The sequence below is a fragment of the Polistes dominula genome, unplaced genomic scaffold, assembly GCF_049000335.1.
Source record: "Polistes dominula isolate Pdom_NZ unplaced genomic scaffold, Pdom_raw_medaka contig_73, whole genome shotgun sequence".
NCBI classification, from domain to species: Eukaryota; Metazoa; Arthropoda; class Insecta; order Hymenoptera; family Vespidae; genus Polistes; species Polistes dominula.
In genome coordinates, this window is record NW_028300951.1 from 218,491 (window position 1) to 240,085 (window position 21,595).

The 21,595-nt window shown below is 29.4% G+C and overlaps 9 protein-coding genes across 10 annotated transcripts; 7 read left to right on the forward strand and 2 right to left on the reverse strand.

Annotated features, from left to right (window-relative positions):
- The first annotated feature begins 230 nt into the window (after positions 1–230).
- beta4GalT7 (beta-1,4-galactosyltransferase 7) lies at positions 231–2,778 on the forward strand. The gene is given in 6 exon segments (XM_015331694.2): positions 231–936; positions 1,013–1,230; positions 1,317–1,540; positions 1,621–1,767; positions 1,872–2,119; positions 2,122–2,778. Coding segments are annotated over 6 exon segments (1,053 nt in total). The 5' UTR covers positions 231–833; the 3' UTR covers positions 2,235–2,778.
- On the reverse strand, positions 2,217–6,662 carry LOC149032608 (uncharacterized). 2 transcript variants are annotated; one of them, XM_089172218.1, is made up of 2 exons: positions 6,266–6,662; positions 2,217–5,726 (listed from the first exon to the last, which is right to left on the reverse strand). In XM_089172218.1, the coding sequence occupies exon 2, from the start codon at positions 5,670–5,672 to the stop codon at positions 2,841–2,843; it is 2,832 nt and encodes a 943-aa protein (XP_089028344.1). In that variant the 5' UTR covers positions 5,673–5,726; positions 6,266–6,662; the 3' UTR covers positions 2,217–2,840. The 2 variants fall into 2 exon arrangements, with proteins under 2 accessions (XP_089028344.1, XP_089028343.1); XM_089172217.1 differs by having other exon boundaries at positions 6,138–6,662.
- Positions 6,663–6,791: 129 nt separating this feature from the next.
- Positions 6,792–7,414, forward strand: blp (mitochondrial import inner membrane translocase subunit Tim16). Its single transcript, XM_015331695.2, has one exon. The coding sequence runs from the start codon at positions 6,869–6,871 to the stop codon at positions 7,265–7,267; it is 399 nt and encodes a 132-aa protein (XP_015187181.1). The 5' UTR covers positions 6,792–6,868; the 3' UTR covers positions 7,268–7,414.
- A 106-nt stretch (positions 7,415–7,520) lies between these two features.
- On the reverse strand, positions 7,521–10,631 carry Exd2 (Exonuclease 3'-5' domain-containing 2). Its single transcript, XM_089172219.1, has 7 exons — positions 9,985–10,631; positions 9,609–9,750; positions 9,218–9,517; positions 9,027–9,151; positions 8,552–8,943; positions 8,105–8,461; positions 7,521–8,016 (listed from the first exon to the last, which is right to left on the reverse strand). Exons 1-7 carry the CDS (start codon positions 10,218–10,220, stop codon positions 7,826–7,828), a joined length of 1,743 nt encoding a protein of 580 aa, XP_089028345.1. The 5' UTR covers positions 10,221–10,631; the 3' UTR covers positions 7,521–7,825.
- Positions 10,632–10,730: 99 nt separating this feature from the next.
- Positions 10,731–12,516, forward strand: Ercc1 (DNA excision repair protein Ercc1). Its single transcript, XM_015331700.2, has 5 exons — positions 10,731–10,961; positions 11,036–11,103; positions 11,180–11,374; positions 11,483–11,668; positions 11,746–12,516. The coding sequence occupies exons 1-5, from the start codon at positions 10,883–10,885 to the stop codon at positions 11,932–11,934; spliced, it is 717 nt and encodes a 238-aa protein (XP_015187186.2). The 5' UTR covers positions 10,731–10,882; the 3' UTR covers positions 11,935–12,516.
- LOC107072086 (phospholipase A1 2) lies at positions 12,460–14,685 on the forward strand. The gene is made up of 6 exons (XM_015331698.2): positions 12,460–12,579; positions 12,678–12,789; positions 12,944–13,106; positions 13,197–13,324; positions 13,593–14,024; positions 14,114–14,685. Exons 1-6 carry the CDS (start codon positions 12,513–12,515, stop codon positions 14,256–14,258), a joined length of 1,047 nt encoding a protein of 348 aa, XP_015187184.2. The 5' UTR covers positions 12,460–12,512; the 3' UTR covers positions 14,259–14,685.
- Positions 14,686–15,693: 1,008 nt separating this feature from the next.
- Positions 15,694–17,399, forward strand: LOC107072049 (phospholipase A1). Its single transcript, XM_015331629.2, has 7 exons — positions 15,694–15,799; positions 15,892–15,991; positions 16,069–16,231; positions 16,310–16,434; positions 16,500–16,819; positions 16,901–16,997; positions 17,060–17,399. Exons 1-7 carry the CDS (start codon positions 15,733–15,735, stop codon positions 17,202–17,204), a joined length of 1,017 nt encoding a protein of 338 aa, XP_015187115.2. The 5' UTR covers positions 15,694–15,732; the 3' UTR covers positions 17,205–17,399.
- A 191-nt stretch (positions 17,400–17,590) lies between these two features.
- LOC107072087 (phospholipase A1 1) lies at positions 17,591–19,197 on the forward strand. Its single transcript, XM_015331699.2, has 7 exons — positions 17,591–17,713; positions 17,787–17,883; positions 17,984–18,146; positions 18,231–18,358; positions 18,437–18,753; positions 18,842–18,938; positions 18,999–19,197. The coding sequence occupies exons 1-7, from the start codon at positions 17,647–17,649 to the stop codon at positions 19,141–19,143; spliced, it is 1,014 nt and encodes a 337-aa protein (XP_015187185.2). The 5' UTR covers positions 17,591–17,646; the 3' UTR covers positions 19,144–19,197.
- A 210-nt stretch (positions 19,198–19,407) lies between these two features.
- On the forward strand, positions 19,408–21,368 carry LOC107072050 (phospholipase A1-like). The gene is made up of 7 exons (XM_089172226.1): positions 19,408–19,631; positions 19,769–19,847; positions 19,922–20,084; positions 20,170–20,297; positions 20,382–20,701; positions 20,799–20,895; positions 20,971–21,368. Exons 1-7 carry the CDS (start codon positions 19,568–19,570, stop codon positions 21,119–21,121), a joined length of 1,002 nt encoding a protein of 333 aa, XP_089028352.1. The 5' UTR covers positions 19,408–19,567; the 3' UTR covers positions 21,122–21,368.
- The last annotated feature ends 227 nt before the right edge of the window (positions 21,369–21,595 follow it).

Below are 21,595 nucleotides of genomic sequence, written 5' to 3' on the forward strand. Positions count from 1 at the left end.
ATAAATCGATGGAAACTGATCGATTTTTCCAAAATATTGATTATTGAAAAATAAAATCGCGTTTTGTCAATGTTTCTTAAAATACATTTCTATTTCTCCTTAAGAAACATCTAATGCATCACAGGGATTATTCCAAATTGTAAAATTAGTTATTTTGTGTATATTAAAGGAGGTTGCTTGTCTAGGTATAGGTAGATTGTTTAGGTAAGACTGTTTGACTAGCTCTGTGCATGCAATATGGCCGTTGCCATTAAATCAGTGTGTTTTTGTCACATTGTAAAAGCTTCAATAAAACGGCGGGAATGATTTTCATTGATTAAAAAGTATATTGCTATGCACTAATAATGAATCAATTGATTATAGAAAGGACAAAGAATGATTATACGTATAGTGTAAATGAAGAAACTCACATTAAATACAAAGAATACTCGTTAAAATAACGTTGTTGACGTACGTTTAGAAGATTAATTTATATAACAAATTTGACTTAGCAAGGAAGATGAAAATGCTTCAGAAAGGAAAACGTAAAATAGAAAAGTAAACGTATATATTTTCAGACATTTTTTTGTTTTTTTTTTGTTTTTTTTCATGAAGAAATACACATTAAACTTTATCTACAAAAATGGAATTGATTTGATAACAAAAGAATTCGATGGATAACAAAAGTGTGAGCACATTTTACAAAATATTTCAAATTTTATGATTATTCAATGAATGAAATATTGATTAATCGAAGAAAGAGAAAATGTATCAATATACGTTTAACCTACTGTAGTGGATTAAGAAAGAAATATTTCGTTTTATAAATGAAGTTAACAATTATCTGACTGATTATGGAAACTGTATGGAGGAATTTTAAATTCAAATATATTATTATTTGTATCTTTGTTACCTTTGTTATGTCCTGTTTGATAAGTATTGTTCCGATCAATATTGGTAAGTGTATAACTTGTTGATAATATTTATCATATTGTACCATGTATTGAATTAATAGATTTGATGAAAATAATAGATGAATGCAAGTGTGAGAATGATGTTGCGATGAAGCAGCAATATAATGGCCACAAACAGAATGGCAAATTTCATAGAAAAACTGAACGGTCAGAATACAAGCTAGCTATTCTTGTACCATTCAGAGATCGTTTTGATGAATTATTGGCATTTGTCACGCATATGCAAGAGTTTTTATATAAGCAGGATATAGATTATCATATATTTATATTGAATCAGGTATACCTTAGTCTTAAATAAGCTTCAAGTATATGAAGATTTTGTTAAAAAATTATGTTCAAATGAACTTATTACACATGTTACAGTTTGATAGATACAGATTTAATCGAGCTTCCCTCATTAATGTTGGTTTTTTGGAAACCAGTAAAGATTTTCATTATATGGCCATGCACGACGTTGATTTATTACCATTAAACGATGAATTATTATACGTATATCCCAGTAAAGGTCCTTACCATATATCATCTCCGGATTTGCATCCTCGATATCATTATTCCACATTTGTTGGTGGTATATTACTTATTAAAAGGTAACATATATATATACATTTTAATAAAATATAGAATTTTGTGTGAAATTGTGTGACAAGAAATGTGTAATTTTTTGTAGAGAGCATTTCAGGCAGGTTAATGGTATGTCAAATAAATACTGGGGTTGGGGCCTAGAGGATGATGAATTTTACGTTAGATTGAAAGAAGCTGGTTTAACTATTACTCGGCCTCAAAATATATCCACAGGAACGCATAATACGTTCAAGTATGTTTCAATATTATATTAATGGTATAATATGCTAATTGGTATGTATTATTAAATGATTTAATAGATTTTACAAATAAACGATATTCTGTCAATTATTTCAGGCATATTCACGATAGAAATCATAGGAAGCGCGATATGATAAAATGTTATAATCAACGGGAAGTTACTAGAAAACGAGATAGAGAAACTGGTTTAAATAATGTTTCGTATAAAATAACAAGTAGAATTAAAATGACTATTGCAGGCACACCATTGACCGTGCTCAATATTTCCTTGATGTGTGATAAGTCTAGTACACCTTGGTGTGAATGTGATAAAACTAGTGTTTCTAAAGATGCTAAGCCAAAAGAGAAAAAAAGATAATTGGTAATAATATTAACAACGATAATAATAATAATAATAACAATAATAATAATAATAATAATAATAATAAAAACAGAGGTAAATCTGATACAGCATTGTAACTATATTATTATTGTACTAAAAAGAAATTACAAATCCCATAAGAATTACATTAAACACTGTGTTTTTTGATAGTTTGTATTTTCGAAGTACGATAATTTTTGTCTACATAAAGAAAAGAACTTTTTCTTTAATTGTTAATTAAAAAAACCACATATATGATTAAAAGTTTACTTTAATTATATTAAATGTCTAGACCTGTTAATGATAATTACTTGCGCGTTTCATACAAGGGATATTCATATAACATACAATGGATGATATTTGAGAGTATCAATTTAATTAACTAAGATTCCCTAATAAAATGCATTTTTATCATACAGGTGACATAACATGTAAATTTTAGACTGTTTGTACACATTATTTACATCTAAAATTATTCTTATGATCGCATTTTACAATAAATAATACTCACAAATGCTTCATGATTATTGTACAATGATAAGGAAAATAACTGTTCAAATATTAAAACCTATATTTCCATACATCTATATAAATCTGCAATGAGATTAAAAAGAAAGAAAGAAAGAAAAAAAAAAGAGAAAATGATTGATTGAATATTATACACACACATATATATACATAAATATATATGCATATATATGTGGCTACATGACAGCACTCAATTGTTCCATAAAATGTTTTTTAAGTTCATGGGACGTGAAGTCATCGCCATCGTTATTTTCATTAAAAATATCCTGGACAGTCCCAGTTATTGTTTCTGTAGTATTTAACTCTGTCGCTTTATTATCCGATTCTGGTATACCAGAATCTTTAGTGTCCATTTCCGTTTCGTTTCTTAAACATTGGACATCTTGTAATTGTTCTTTTTTATTAGAAATATCTCGATTAGTTTCGTTATTGCTTTTCTCTTCTGTCACATTGTTACTAAGAAATGTTTTCAAAGTTGTTAAAGGAGGTAAGGGGAAACCAAGATCGATCAATTTAACATAGCCATCCTTGCCGCAATTATTCTTAATTGTCACAGCGATTGCCAAGGTTTTGTCAGAAAATTCTCCTTTATCGTTTTCAATGATCATTTCACTGTACGAACTCGGTTTTTCATCTAATAATTTTTTTCGTCTCATAACCGTTTGCATATTTAACATCTTTCGTTTATAAGTGTTTGTATTTTTTTCTGCCCTTTCAAGATATTTCGAAGCTTTCTCCAACTTCCAATTCAATTCTTTTATTTGCTCATCCTTCTGCTTGATGTGTCCTTCCAATTTTCTTCTTTGTTGAGATTCTAATGTCATAGTTTTCATTAATTTTTTATTTACCAACTCAAAATAGTTCACTCTATTTGACAATTCTTCGATTAATCTTTGCTTCGATTCTAAACTTTTTTTATTGTTCGTAAATGATTGTGTAGACGTTGATCTTGTGTTTAATTTATTTGTTAACATCTCAACTTCTTTCGTCTTCGATTGTAGTAATTTACTTTGCTTTCTTAGATTATTTTCCATTCTTTTAAATACAATTAGTTGATTGGTCAATTTATTAATAACTTCTTCTTGCATTTTCGATTTCTGTTGTAACTGTTCGTGTTCGTCAAATATGTCCTGACCACTTAAATTGCCCAATATTTGTTGTTCCATTTTATTATTACTATAATTAGTCGGAGAACTATTGTATAAATTGAACATCTTTTTCTCTAATATAGAACGTGGTGGCACAGAGTTGTTAGTGAAAATGTTCCTCTGTTGAATATCGCCAACCAATTCTATTTTCAAATGTTCTCTATTAACTGTTTCAGTATTATTGAAGTATAAAGGATTTCTTCGTAAAAACAAATCTTTATTTTTTATTGTTAAATCTTCCTGATTATTACATAATTCTTTTGTAACATTAGGTGATAGATTTATAGGATAATCCTTTAGTTTGACAACAGATGTAACTACAGATCTATGATTAAATTTCTCACAAGAATTATGAATTTCTTGAAAATTCTCTTTCGCGTTACCTTGCCGTCGTCCTGTTAGATCTTGGACAATATCACACACATCATCAGGATTACCAGTTATTTTAATAGTAAATTCTGTTTTTCCTATTTCACCATGATTATTGTTGTTTTTAATATGACTTTTGTTGTTAGCTTTCGCATCAAATTCAACTTGTTTATCTGTATTGTTATCGGAAATATCATCACTATTGTGCATAAAATTGATGTCTTGTTCAGGTGTACTAACAATGGACTTTTTAATAGATTTCATTATTTCTTCTCTAGTTCTTCTTTTACGTTTCATGGCTGCTCTCATATTTGGTATAACATGTACTTCGTCTTTACCAAAATTTTCCTCTATGTCTTCATTAAAGATTTTATTTTCTTCTTTGATAGAAACAATATCATCGTCCATATTTAACACAGGATCATTCATTTCATGAGCCTTAGTGAATGAATTACTAATACATAAAATCGATTGAGAAGTATCTATTTTTTCGTCTCCACTTTCAGTACCAAAAATGATTTCAACATTTTCCCTGTTGTCAATAAGAATATCTCCTATTTCGTGCTTGACAGGTTCTTTGTAATCCGTTCTTGTCGTTGATAAAACTTTACTACTATTAATACCGCTTAAACTTACTTCCGCATTTCTTTCTGTATCATCTTGTTTTTTGGCAGCACAATTGGTCTTGTTATTTCCTGAACAATCTTCCTCGTTTGCACTCCTTCCATCACAAATTTGTTTCAATTTTTCTTCTATGTCGTCATAATTATCATCAAATTTGTTACTTAGATTTTCAGATTTAACCTCTGCTTTAATGTATACATTTTCAGGATTGTTTAACGCAGGATAACCTTGATCACCGTTAATATTACTATTCATTTTATCGCTTTCATTTGTATGCATCATAGTATTGTTTTTCTTTATGAAATGATCTGTTTCTGTATTGCATTCGTCGGAGATTACAATGATACCATCTTGAGCGCTATTTGTAGCTACACGATCTTGTGCATTATCATCGTAAGTATTCCTAACTTTACTTACTTGATATATATTATCAGAAGTTTCAAATGTTAATGACTGAGATATTTCATCGGTATCTTGGAAATCGGAATCTTTTCCTTCAATGTTTCCAGTGGAGGAACATTCGGTATCGATCTCAAAATATTCCATATTTTGACTACCTTCCTGATCCTTCTCCTGTTTAGTATGAATTAATTTCTTTCGCTTTTTAGGAGATTTTCTAGTAGAGGTTACGGTAAAGATAGACGGTATAGCGTTTCTTTTTAATCTAATTCTACCACTTTGTGCCACAGACCATTCATGAGGTTCAAAGTGTACGTGACAAAGAAAAGAATTATTTGATGGTTCCCAATCGGCCCTAGCTACACGCTCTTGCCAAATTTTTCTCAATTCTGGATCACGAGGAAAACATTTCATAATATAGCCTTTCTCACTGCGATTATTGCAGCCAACTGCTGCACAACCAGGCATTTTTGCATATCCAAAGATTTTAGTTGATTTAATGAATATTTACTTGCAAACAACCTAAAAACAATATTTCAATAAATATTTCAAATCTAAGGAGACAAATTATATATATATATATATATACTCTCTTTCTCTCTCTCTCTCTCTAACCACACATCATACACACGTACACGCAAGCACGCATACACACAGAGATATTATTACCAAATCATCATAAACAATTGTGTTCTTTTTTTTATGTACACGGGCATAATTAATTTTTCTAATATAATAACCAAAAAGAGACGATTAATAGTAAAAAGTTGTATGTAATTAAATTTTGTACACAAAAATTTGATGACACACACTTGTAATTCTATTAATTCCATTACAACGAATAAATAATAAACACATTATGTGACATGTGTGATCATTTTATGATAAGGTAATACGTCTACTATTATATTAGATTTTAATAAAGAATCTTACATGGTTATTTAATCGTACAAAGTATTGAACAAATTAGATCTCAAGATAGGACGCGTATCCAGTCGGCAGTCAATTATGTTGACATAAAAGAGAAGCTATCAGCTAAGTGAACACTTAAATATACTCACACTTTTCTAATATTATTATTATTATTATATTTGTGCGACAAAAAATTCAGTAATTAGAGTCTTTATTTGTTTATAATGATTAAGTTAATATTGTATAACGATTATCATGATTAATTCGAAAGGTTAAGGAACTTGAAAATTCAACGCGCAAATAATATACCACCAAGTATATCTAGAGTGAAGGGTAACGTTAGATTTCGATCATTTTGTCGATAATCGAGAAAAGTGTACTACTATCGATAACCAAATGCGATACATTTCACATTTTATCGATCTATCGTAGAGCGGGAAAATCAATTTCTTCGTATTTTCAATTGGCTCCTCAATTACAATTTGTATTCTTTCAATTTGATCATATAATTATATATAGTTAACAAGACAAATGAAATAGACATTTCTTTCCAAAGAAATATCGAATATCATTTGAATGTTATTCCATTTACAAATTACTTTTCTAGTGGAAAAAAAAATAAAGTTGTTAAGTTGTGTAAATGACTAAAAACACGTGTTACTCTCGCAAGTAACGAGTAGCGCCACTAAATTGTAATGGAAACAGTTTGGGTTAAGAGTTCGTATAATGTGTAGTTGAATGCGGCTAAAACTATGGCAAAATATTTAATACAAATTATTATCACTGGATCGCAAGTTGTCGGTAGAGCTTTTGCACGAGCAATACGTCAAGAATTAGCAGCAAGTAAGGAAGCTGCACGACAAGCTGGCGGAGGTGAAAAAGGTGCACGACATGCAGCATCTAACCTTCGTACTGGCATGACTTTGAACGAGGCCCTACGTATTCTTAATGTCGAACGACCAGATCAAACCGAACTAATTGAACAGAATTATAAATATTTAATGGAAGCAAACGACAGATCTAAGGGCGGATCATTCTATTTACAATCTAAAGTTGTAAGAGCAAAAGAACGTATCGACGAAGAAATGAAATGTCAACCGCCACTTTCAAATAATAATTCGACTAAACAAGAAGCTTCCAAATCTTTCTAGTACATATATACATACATATATATACTTACCTATTAATATCAATTCTTTCGTCGAAATATAGGAATTTGTATATATAATATGCTATACAATACTATTAATAAATACTTCTAACTTTGCGATTATTTCAAATAGATAAACATAGTACGAGTTGTTTGTTTGTTTGTTTGTTACGTAGAAGACATGACCTTTCACATAATTGTATTTGTATGAAAAGAAATGTTAAAAGGTTATTCTATTTGGCATGACACATAAGTACATATTAATCAATGAAAACCTATTTTATAGGCTTATTATTTTAATAGAGATCTCTATATAAATAAATTATAGATATACAAATACCTCAAAAATTTATGGTGTTTTTTCATAAAAATACACCATCGTTAAATATAACAGGTATTAAAAAAGTAAAATTATTCCTACTTAGAGTTAAACAATATCTAGAAGTTTGTATGAAATGATTCATATTCAAGAGATATATTGTTTTCTTGATAGTCTTTTGGATATAAGTACTCGCTCTTCTACGAGTCCTTTCAGGTACGTTTATAAAATCTTAATACATTATAATCCTGCCGCTTTTGCATCTTCCGGATCTATTCTATTTTGTTTTTGACGAATGGTTAATCGTTCTTGGTTATGCCGTACTGACCACAAATTTGGTAAATGCTGTGGCTTCATGGTGTTTAGAAAATGTTCTCTCCACATTTTTTCCAATTCTACAAGACCACCTTCCCTTTCTTCGAACCATTGGACTACCTGTAATATTTATATTTATTTGATTAACTTTTATCCCTTTATCGAAGCAAAAACAAAGGTTAATATATATATATATATATATACCTACCTTTAAGCCGTGCGGTGGTTGTTTCGATTGATTGTTGTGTTGAGATATAGCATTATCTAATTCTTCGTCTAATAAATTGAGTAGATTTGGAGTTATTTCTTGTTGTCCTGTGTATTCTATGACAATACTTGCAAGTTCTTGTTGTCGTTGTAACGGTAACATTGTTTCTTTGCGTAAAGCTTTAATAGCACAATGTAATTTTTTCCAACTGGAATGAGTGAGCGGCCCTGACAGAGGTGCGTTACACATTTCTGCAAGCTTTCTTCTGAGCTGCAGATCGTGACTTTTACTGACCTCGTGACACGGTAGACATAATAATAATACATCGTGAGATTGATGAGCCTTCATTACCACTAGAAATAATGATTCATTGATCAAGTTTTGACAGAAGCTTGTGCACAAGCAATGGCAATGGTGTGCATTTTCCACGTGATTTTACTTACATGGAAAATATTTGCGATATTCTCTAGGTACTACATTTTTTCGAATAAAATTTTCCGAAGCACCGCAAACAACGCATTGATTAACCTTAACTTGAGTATAATATTGGCCAACTTCTCCTAACGCACGTCCCGATGGTTCAAATTTTAATCTCACTGTAAAGGGTTGCTCTTCTACGACATCGGCTAAATTTTTCTTTATATACCATTCTGCTTTTTTGCGATCACACGTGCACAATATATCTCCATCTGGTGCTTGTAAATAACAATTATGATACAATGGTTTTTTTCTTATGGGTATGTTATTAGTTTCAAGTGTATTTGCATTTGATCCATCTTTCATTACAGTAGTGGTATAATTATTGTTAATAATATTTCTCTTCTGATCCTTGAACCTTGAACATACACCAATATTGGGGTAAATATATGCAAATAGTAATAAATAAATAAATAAATATTATTTTGTTGCTGTACCTACCTTACATTGATTACTCCCGTGGGTAAACCATGATATCTCACACCTACATCTCTAGACCAAATTTTCCAAAAATATATTACCAATTTGTCGAAAAATGATAATTTTTCTTTGGCTTCTTGCATTACCTATTATAATGGATAAATGTGTATTATGGTAGATGTGATTTGTCTACATATGTACAGTATATATACCTGATGATAAATAAGAACCGATGCCATAGCATCACAAGCAGCATAGACTACTTGATCGTCAGTAAGAGCATCCGCATCCCAATCACCACATCTCACTTCTATTAATTTTTCAATTTTTGTTCCAAGGTATTCTACACACATGGCTGCTAAACTTTTAGGAGTAGGAAGTTGTAGGCGTTCTGTTAACGTCCTTAAATCGAGGGTTCCTAAAACGGAACATCCATAATCTTTTTCTATTTTCTGTCCATCTTCGAAGGAAGCTACACCAACTTTAAGTATACGGTTACTGGACAGCAATTTCTAAGAAAACATCCATATATATCGTTATCCTTTGAAACATCATTCCTTACTTTTATCATGTGAAAATGTGAAAATAATCATATAAATGTACCTGCAAATTTGGGGGAATGAAACCAATTTTACCAATACGGAATAAAGCACATACTCCGTTAAATGTAGCAAGTTGAAGTAGAGACACGGGACCTTCGTTTACCCATTCGCAATCGAAACCTAGTATACCACCAGATAAATTGCTGAAAGTATACAAGAGATAACCTTAACATTATTTCAAATATAATTAATGAATATTTGGAGGGGGAAAAAAGAAGAAGAAGAAGAATGATTTGAATGAGATTAAGGTAAAAGGAAGAGAAAAAGTGTAAACAAAGAGAGACACGATTATTCACTGAAATGAGAAAAGATAAGAAAAACAACACAACATATACAATATATTATATTATTTGAAGGTTACGGATGTTTGTACTCACCAATTAATACGTTGAACAGCGTAATCGGATTTTTCCAAAGAGTCAGCTAGAATAACTTGCTTTACTTCTATTTTGATTTCTTCTTTTATTTTATTGCTCGACTTATTATCTTTACGTTTAATACCGGAATATATATTTTTGACGCCTCGAAGTACGTTATTACGATACTTCGAAGCTAATAAGACTAATCCCACAGTTACGCAAACAAGAAACATGTTTTTACGTATTTTAAGCATCAATTAAATATCGAATTATAATATAAACTTAATATTTAAAAATCTACTCATTAATATACAATTGTTCACTTAGGTATATATATATAACACCAATTATAAATAATTTAACAATGTAACAAAATATAAATATAAATATAAAAGTAAAAAATGGCTCGATAAGCTATAATTACATTTATAATATTATTAATAAATAAGGAAGACAATTTGAAAACAAACGAATCATGAAATAATGTCTTTTGAAAATTCCGGCCCCATATGTTTAATAGAATTGAAAATTTTCGATAATTTACCAGGAAAACAACATCACGAAAGAAACTAATTTGATAGATGTTTGTCTTAATTAGCCGAATAAGGTTCAAGGTTCCCCATAGCAAATGTTACAGCACATACGCGGCTACGGGTACACGTACGACTAACCATAATTTCATTCCATTCTTCTATTGATATAAATATTCCTTTTCGTTAGACCGTGATCTACGTTATATTGTGGCGCTACTGTGCCCAAATAATATACCGGCGGTTTTCTCATTGTTTTTCTAACCTCACAATTTTATATTTTTTTTTCTCCTATTCAAAGTAATAAACACGGATGAAGTTCTATTAAGACGAATTAAGATCTTTATGTGCTTGTATATGTACATTGAATTCGCAACATTTCAATAATGAATAATAAAAGACCAAGTCCTAATGACCAAAATACTTTATCATCCAAACCAGTAAAAGTTAATGATGAATATCCTGGTAAATTTCATAATTTGTCTCATTTTATCAACAATATCTCACTTTATACACACATTTCCTTGATTATCCTACAGGAAATGCGGGACCATCGACAAAGAAAATTAATGTACGGTCTAATGCTATTCTTGTCAGCCCAAAACAAGTAAGATTATCTAAGAAATGTTATTGTATGATTTTATATTTAATAGCAATTATATTGATTATGTCTATATTTGCAGAAAGGAAATCCCTTGTTGAAATTTATAATCAATATACCTTGGGAATATTCTGATATTGTACCAGATTATGTGATGGGACAGACTACGTGTGCTCTTTTTTTATCTATAAGGTATCATCAATTGAATCCAGATTACATTCATGACCGTCTTAAGTCATTAGGCAATGCATATAATCTTCGAGTCCTCTTGGTTCAGGTTAAAATATCTTTCATCTATTTTTTTTCTATTTTTTTTCTATTTTTTTCCTATTTTTGTCTATTTGCTTATACATTAATATCGACAATTAATTTGTCAAACATGCAGGTAGATGTTGCGGATCCACATCACGCCTTGAAACATTTGACACGAATATGTATCCTTGCTGATTTAACGCTGATGTTAGCTTGGAATGCGGAGGATGCAGGAAAAATTATAGAAACTTATAAAATTTATGAAAACAAACCACCTGATATGATAATGGACCGCAGTGGAACTGCTCCCTATCAAAAAGTAATTAATGTTTTATGTATCATCCAACCATATTGCTGTTTATACATGCTATTTATTTTCTTTGTATTATTTTTCAGTTGGCTAATGCATTTACCACAATTAGGTCTGTTAACAAAACGGATGCGACAACACTTTTATCAACGTTTGGCACATTGAAAGATATAGTAAATGCGTCGACTAATACTTTAACTTTGTGTCCTGGGTTCAGTTTTTTAAAAGCAGAAAGACTACATAAAGTATTGCACGAGCCTTTTTTAAAAAAATAATTATAATAAAGTTTAGTATATATTTATTAAGTAAATTTTTTACTATTGTTAAAATATGTTTGACATATGTTAGATAATGTTAAAAATAAATGAAGAAATATTGACTCCAGAATAATGCAATAGATTTATTTATTGAATAGTTTCAAACGAACAAAATGTAATTTTAAGTTAATAATCTAAATAATATTGATATTATTACTTAGATGCGTAGTTAATAATAAATTTTAAACGATTTTGAATGAACGATTAAGTAACCATGCACGGAAGTAATTTTCCAAAGTAATGACTTGTCAAGGAAAACAAATTACTAATGATAAGTGTATGAATAAGTTTTTTTTAATGCTTACAATTAACACTAATTTGGATATTCAAAATTTTGTCGTTAGATAATATTTACTATTTTGTAAATATTTTTTCAAATATATAAACTAAGTATGTCCTTATCTTAATTATAATGCTTGGGTTGTAGAGCCCCTGTAGATACTATAAATAGTAATAGCAAACTTATTTTTCCTGTCAATATATTTTTGATTCGAGATATGTGTTTTTGTTTAAACAGTAAATAAACAAGAGAAAATATGATTTTACAATATTTCATATTATTAGCGTGTTTTACGGGAGTGTTGCATAATTGTTATGCAGATGGTAAATTGTCTTGCATATTTTCAAATTCATTTGAGCTCGTGTTAGAATTTCATTTTATTTAATAACTTGTTAAAAACATTAATTCATTATTTTTGTAGATGATAAATCGTCCCATAATAACAATTTATCCCATTTGAAATTATCAGAGAAGCAAGTAATTCCAGATTGTTACTTTGGTGTCGATACGCTTTCGTTTATTCTTTTTACAAGGTAATGATTAATAGATTCATAGATTTATTATTAATGATTATTTACATTAAAAATGTATCAATATTTTCTGTAATAGGCCAATATCATTTAATGCATTTAAGTGTCATTATTAGAGTATCAAACGAAAATATATAAAATAATTATACATTTTAAGGAAGGATAAAGATGGTATCAATCTTACGATCAAAAATCTAACGAGTTCCCGCATATTTAGAAAAGATGAACTAATACATCCAGTTATAATCCTTATACATGGTTTTATTTCATCTGCAAATAATTCTAATTACGAGGATTTGGCAAATGTTTTGTTAGAAAAAGTATGATTATTCCAAAAAAAAACTCTTATTACGCAAAAAAAAAAAAAGAAGTACTTTTGAAGAATTTATTATAAAATATGTCTTTTTAAGGAGGATTTAATTGTAATATCAGTCGATTGGAAAGAGGGTGCTTGTAATGGCGGTTTATCTGTTCTTGAATACGCTGGTTATTTTAAGGCTGTTAAAAATACGCGAGCAGTTGGCCAATATGTCGCTAAGTAAGTAAGAGAAAATATATTATGGTAAATATAACAGTATTGAAAAATACGGTAGAATCCTGTATATAATGCGTCGTCAAAGATAGTGTGACTATTTGTTTAACTATTGTTTTCCAGTAACGCTTGAAAAAGAAACACTTATTATGTGTTAATTGAAAATTACATTGTTGTCTTTATAAATAATCATTTCTTTCTTTCTTTTTTCTAATTGTTTTTTCCCCGTTACATTATTAATTTTTCCAAAACATGATTTTTCTTCTTTCTATAGTTTTACCAAGATTCTCGTAGATAATTATGAGGTGCCTATGAAAAAAATTCAAATAATTGGACACAGCTTAGGCGCACACATTGCAGGTTTTGCAGGGAAAGAAGTTCAAAAGTTAAATATGGGAAAATATCATCGAATTACTGGGCTTGATCCCGCTGGGCCCGCATTCGCGGAAAAGGATTGTTCGAAGAGACTCTGCAAAACAGATGCAGAATATGTTCAAGTTCTACATACAACTACTTTAATCGGATCGGACAAACGCTTTGGAAACATTGATTTCTATATAAATAAGGGATATTTGCAACCCAGTTGCCAAAATAGTCTTAACATAATTAAAGATGCCACCTGTTCTCATTCTAGAGCTGTAGAATACCTTACCAATTGCCTAAAATATAAATGTTGTTTGGTTGGCATACCGTGGGATTATTACAAGTAAGTCATTTTTGTATAGAATCGAAGTGAAATGATGTAAAATATTATCTATTATATTATTCTATGGAACAAATTCATTTGATTTTTAGCTACAGGATACCTCTTTCAAAGTGTACCAAAAAGACTTGTGTTTGTATTGCATTGAACACAGAGAATTATCCTGCCGATGGTTCATTTTATGTACCAGTTAAGGCCAAATATCCCTATTGCTATAACAAAGGCATTAAGTTTTAATTACGAAAGGAAGTTCCTATGGAAGTTAATACATGTAATCACGAATAAATGATGAGAAATTAGATTATATAGAAATATTTATACATAAATAATGTTGTAATATTATTGTGTGTACTAGTTATTATTATTATATCTTCGTTTTGTTAACGATTTGTAATATAACAAATATTATTATAAATAAAAGATGGACAAGTGTAAGAATTGATGCTAATCTTAAGTCGAATGTTTTATATACTTTGCAAAAAAGATTATTCAAACAAATTTTATTTACACCAATATAATTGCTTATTTAATGGTGCGATTGTCCACTTATCTTCAAGTGTACATACGTATACTGTTCGTTTAAGTATTTTTATGATAACATTAATGAGTACATAATGGTTATGTACAAAATAAGATAAAATAAATATTTACCTTAAACACCTTACTGACCTGTGGCTTTTGGAAAATTCTATGCCTTTCTCACCTCTCACTCTTCTCAAACACTGGCTCGTTTTAGATCGTAACTAAATTTAATGTATAACAAAATCGATCAATCGATTACCGATCGGTAAAGTGTCAACTATAAGATTTTTATATTTGATATTTCGAATATATTCATTAATATATGAATCGTCCTAGATCTTTCCACGTTGGAATTTCAATACTATTGTATTTGGATGAACTATTATTTAAACAGAAATTCTTCAGTCGGCATTATTAATTGGAAAGTTCATTGGCGCAAATACGAAATTTGGACGGGCCATTGTTCCCGTCCCTGAGCACGATCTAATCATAAAAATACAATATGAAGATATAATAGTGTTAGGCGTGACAATGAAAACTAAGCGAAAACGAATAAATTTTAATATCAGAAACGTGATTGCTATAAAATCATTGTTTGAATTTTTGTCCTGTCTTCTCATTACTTCGGATAAGGACATTTTTACTGTACAAATCATGGCGCCTATGTCATGCCTTTCAGAAGAAGATGAAAAATAATGAAAAAAGTACAGTTATTTGAATTAAAAGAAGAAAATAAATTTGTAGCACGCGAGGGTATTACATTATAATATCTTAATACATAATGTCTGAAATCTTTACATTGTAATAGATAAAAGATGTGTTTAAAGTGCAGGTTTATCGTTAAACACGTTCAGCTAATAAAAAAAATTCTATACGATTTTGAATTCACGAAAAATCATTTTCAAATTTACAGGAAAAGCGAATTTACGAGAAAAACGTGAATTATTGCCGATAACAATATCGATATTATTTTTCTTTATGATCAAACTCTGACGCATTTTCGGATATAATAAATTCTATTTTTATTTTTTATAGAAATGAATAAATCTAATATAGTTTATCTTAATCGTAATATTTTCATTATAATAAAGTTGAATAGAGTATAAATAGCAGTAGATTTTTGCTGTTAATATTCTTCAATTAGAATTAGTTTGACTTTAGTTTCTACTATAAATCAATATTACAAAAGATGAATTTCAAATATTTAATATTATTTATATGTTTTCTAGGAGTATTACATAATTGCTACGCAACAGGTAAAAACTGTTTTGCATTTTTTTAAATTAATTTACAGATCGCGTTTGAACGAATTTTATTCGTATCATTGAAAAGATTATTATTTTCTTAGATTATTCGACGTTAGAAAAAAATGTTACGTTAGATAGGGTAGTCGTATTTCCTGATTGTACTTTTGACGAAAATGATATTTTCTTCTTCGTCTATACACGGTAATGACTAAAAGATTATTTATTACTTTTATTACTGTATATAAAAAAAACCAACTATACATATATATATACTTTAGTCAACGACGAGATGGTATTATTCTTACGGAAAGGAACTTGACGACTTTCGATCTATTTAAAAAGAAACAAATAACGCAAAAAATTGTATTTATTACACATGGTTTTCTTTCATCTGGAGATAATAAGAATTTCAAAGCAATGGCAATAGCTTTGATAGACAAAGTAATATTTTGTTATGTTTAAGTTGAATTATTACAATATATACTTCTTCATGAATAAATGATAATTAATCATTTTTAGGATGATTTTCTTGTATTCTCGACCGATTGGAGAAAGGGTGCTTGCAATCGTGGCAATATCGGCCGATTAGCTGGTTATTCTACAGCTGTTCAAAATACACGTCATGTTGGAAGATATATCTCTCGGTAAGTAGCAAGAAAAATATTCTAAGATTTTGTAGCTTTCATGAATATTTCTATTATCTTCATAGATTTACCCGGAAACTCGTACAAGATTATAAAGTGCCGATGTCGAATATACGATTGATCGGACATAGTTTGGGTGCACATACTTCAGGTTTTGCTGGAAAAGAAGTTCAAAATTTAAAATTAGGAAAATATAGCGAAATAATCGGTCTTGATCCTGCTGGGCCATCTTTTAGAACGAAACAGTGTCCAGATAGATTGTGCGAAACAGACGCAGAATATGTTCAAGTTTTTCATACGTCAGCTGTATTAGGAAAATATTCGGAGATTGGTACCGTTGATTTTTATATGAATTATGGAAGTCATCAACCCGGTTGCCTTCTTAGTATGTATATATTCAATGATAAGCTTTTTTCATGAACATTTCAAAGAAAAGAACATGTTCAACAAAATATTACATTGGCAGATCCATCCTGTTCTCATACGAAAGCCGTGAAATACCTGACTGAGTGCATAAAACGTGAATGCTGTTTAATTGGAAGACCATGGGAGAGTAATTGGAGGTATTTAATATTCTTCGATATTATCAAATTTTTGTTTATTACAAAATCCATTTTACTTTCAGTTTAGGGGAACCTCTTAGTGATTGCAAAAAGAATACTTGTGTTTGCGTTGGACTAAACGCAAAAACTTATCCTGCTAAAGGCAAATTTTATGTACAGGTTGAAGAAAAAGAACCTTATTGCCATAACGAGGGCATTACACTGTAATAATAAATATAAACGATAAATATATGTATTAATGAATATTAATAACGAATATTAAATGAATAAATGAAGAAATACTAATTTAGTCAAATACTATATTAGATATGTTATATTTCGCTCGGGACACGTTTAACTAATAAAACATTTCAAACGACTTTAAATTTATGAGATAAATATAAATTATTATCAATAAAAGTATGAACGTTTCTTTTTTAATATGCCTAAACTCTGACACTCATATTTTGATGTAAAAAGTTATCTACTCGCTGCACGCTATTTTAATATTTATAGAAAAATATATAAACTGATTTTTCGTCGTCTTATCTTCAATAATATTGATTTTTTAATGCATTTCAATAGTATAAATAGTATGAGAATTATTGGTATTTTCAATATTTTCAAACCCGGATGATTATATTTCCACAGTAAAGAAAAATCAGAAAGGATGAATTTCAAATATTCGATATTATTCATATGTTTTGTGAAAGTGTTAGATAATTGTTGCGCGGCTGGTAAATGATTTTACGAAGAAAAGTAATGAATTTGTTGATAAATATACAAATGACAAATTTGTTTTATTGTTAGATGATTTGACCACCCTGAGAAATGGTACCTTGGACAGAGGCATCACTCCGGATTGTACTTTTAATGAGAAAGATATTGAGCTACACGTTTACTCAAGGTAATAATCTCCATTCGAAAAAAAGAGAATCAACAATTTATTTATTTATACTCGAGTATGATAATTGTATACTTAATATTATAATAATTGTATACTTTAGGGATAAACGAAATGGTATTATTCTTAAGAAAGAAATTTTAAAGAATTACGATCTGTTTCAAAAATCTCAAATATCACATCAAATTGCAATTCTTATACATGGTTTCCTTTCAACTGGGAATAACGAAAATTTCGATGCAATGGCGAAAGCTTTGATAGAAATAGTAAGAATTCATGGAGTTGTATTCTTCTTCTCAAGTATTCTAGATGAATGGATTATTATATCACGGTAATATCATCATTTTCAGGATAATTTTCTTGTAATTTCGGTCGACTGGAAGAAGGGTGCTTGCAATGCTTTTGCTTCAACTAATGATGTTTTGGGTTACTCCCAAGCCGTTGGAAACACACGTCACGTTGGAAAATATGTAGCTGAGTAAGCTGTTTTCTGACACATATTGCTGAATTTCAACTTTCAATTGAATTCTAAATGTTATCATTATTTTGTCTACAGTTTTACAAAATTATTAGTAGAACAATATAAAGTGCCGATGTCGAATATACGATTGATCGGCCATAGTTTGGGTGCGCATACTTCAGGTTTTGCAGGAAAAGAAGTTCAAAGGTTAAAATTAGGAAAATATAAGGAAATAATCGGGCTTGATCCTGCTGGACCGTCTTTTCTAACGAATAAATGTCCAAACAGACTTTGCGAAACAGACGCAGAATATGTTCAAGCTATACATACATCAGCCATATTAGGAGTATATTATAACGTTGGTAGCGTTGATTTTTACGTGAATTATGGAAAAAGTCAACCTGGTTGCAGCGGTAATTAATACACAAATGATTATATTTATATTAGATTATTTTTCGGAATTTGTCAATATTATTTAATAATCATTTTGATGTTTTGAAGAACCATCCTGTTCTCATACGAAAGCCGTGAAATACCTGACTGAGTGTATAAAACGTGAATGTTGTTTAATTGGAACACCATGGAAAAGTTATTTTAGGTATTTTTATTATATTATTCAATTTTCTGCAATTATTAATGTTGTTTATGTTATTTTTAGCACGCCAAAACCAATTTCTCAGTGCAAAAGAGACACCTGTGTTTGCGTTGGACTGAACGCTCAAAGTTATCCTGCTAAAGGCTCATTTTATGTACCTGTTGATAAAGATGCACCTTATTGCCATAACGAAGGCATTAAACTGTAATTGTAAACAATAGAAAATGTATAAATAATAAATGAATAAATGAACAGTCAAATACTTTTTTTTGTAACTTTGATTTCACTTGGGACACGTTCAACTTATAAAACATTTCGTACGAAAGACTTTGAATTTACGTAATAAATGTAAATTGTTATCAATAAACGCATGAACGTTTCTTTTTTAATATGACTAAACTTTTATACATATCTGGATTTAAAAAGTTATTTCGTTTGATAATACCTACTCGCTGCACGTTATTTGAATATTTACAGATATTGTCAGAATGTTTGTCTTATATTTAATAATATTTAAAAAAAATCTTTTTAATGTGCATTTCAGTAGTATAAATAGTGTGAGAATTATTTGTACTTTGAATATTTTCAAACCGGGATAATTTTATTTCTACAGTAAAGAAAAATCAGAAAAGATGAATTTACATTTGATATTATTTGTATATTTTGTGGGAGTTTTGCACCATTCCTATGCAGATGGTAAACTACTTTGTACTACTACTTGTATTTCGAAAAACAAATTGTGATTGAGTTTCAATTTCATTTTATTTACAAAATAATATAAATGCGTGTATAATTAGTAAAAATTGAAATATAAAGATAGATTATTTTCTTAGATCATTCGACGTTGGAAAGGGGCATAATTTCTGACTGTATTTTTAATGAAGAAGATGTTTTGCTTCACGTCTACACAAGGTAATAATCAAGTTTTTTTTTTTTTTTTTTTCATTTTTTGTATAGAAAATCTAAAACATACTTCTTGGTTTTAGGGATAATGAAGACTGCATTATTCTTACGAAATGGAATTTAACGAGTTACGAACTATTTAATAAACCTGAAATATCACATCAAGTTGTATTTCTTATACATGGTTTTATTTCAAGCATGAGTGATAAGAACTTTGTGAAAATGGCAAAAGCTTTGATAGAAAAAGTAAGTTTTTATAATATTGTACAAACATTTAGTAGGATAAAAGTATTTTTGATGAATTTATTACAATAGAAAATATTATTTTCAGGATGACTTTGTTGTAATCGGGATCGATTGGAAGAAGGGCGCTTGCAACGGTTTATCTAGTTTTCTTAATTTAGTTGGTTATCCTCAAGCCGCCAAAAATACACGTCTCGTTGGTAAATATATATCTGAGTAAGTAGCGACAAAACTTGATTGTTTCATTAACATTAATAATATATATATATATATTTTATTGTTGTTGATTTCTTTTTCTAGTGTTACTGAGATACTCGTAGAAAAGAATAAAGTGCCAATGTCAAATATACGATTGATTGGGCACAGTTTGGGTGCACAAATTGCAGGTTTTGCAGGAAAACAAGTTCAAAAGTTAAATTTAGGAAAGTATAGAGAAATAGTTGGACTTGATCCTGCTGGACCTTCTTTTAGGACGAATGAAATTCCGGATAGACTTTGCGATACAGACGCAGAATATGTTCAAGTATTGCATACATCGAGCATGTACGGAACGTACACAGAACTTGGTAGCGTTGATTTCTATGTGAATTTTGGAAAAAGTCAACCTAATTGTATGAGAGGTATGTTATCTATATTAGATTATAGGTACTCCAGATAAAGATGAAAATTCACATGAAAATATTATCAATACTTTTGGTTTAATTTTATAATTTGTAGAACAAGTCTGTTCTCATTTGGAAGCCGTGTTATATTTTACCCAATGTATCAAACACGATTGTTGTTTAATTGGGACACCATGGACTAGTTATAGGAGGTACTTAATAATCTTTAATATTTCAAGCTTTCTTTCTGTTCATTCTATGATAAAGAAAATTTGATTAATTTTTAGCAAACCGCAACCACTTTCTCAATGCACAAATGAAACTTGCGTTTGCGTGGGTTTGAATGCAAATAATTATCCTGCTAGAGGCTCATTTTATGTGCAAACTGCATTTTTCTCTCCATTTTGTTATAAAATAGGTCTTAAAATTGAATTATAAAGTGAATTGTTATACAGCAATATGTATATATTAACAGATAAATAAATTAATTGGATTTACTTGAAATGAAAAAAAAAAGAATGTCGCATTTCAGTATATTTATCTTCTCGCTTGAATTATTTATGTAATATCAAGAAAATGCACACATTGTAAAGGTAGTAAACAGATATAATATTTTAATGGGAACACGCTAAAAAAATAAAAACATTTTAAACGATTTTGAATTTATGAAGAATGATTCTTCCAGGAAGCGAGCGTATTTATGAATGCAATGTAAATTTTTATGTAAATATATAAAATTGTTGAACATTCAAATGCAAAAATTTATATCATTAGATAACATTCACTTACTTCCTGTTTGTTTTTGTTGTTGTTGCCATTATAATATTTATTATGACATTTCTAGATTTTATACAAATGTATTAACCAAATTTTTCTTATCTCCAACATAACATTTCAGTTATAGTGCATTTG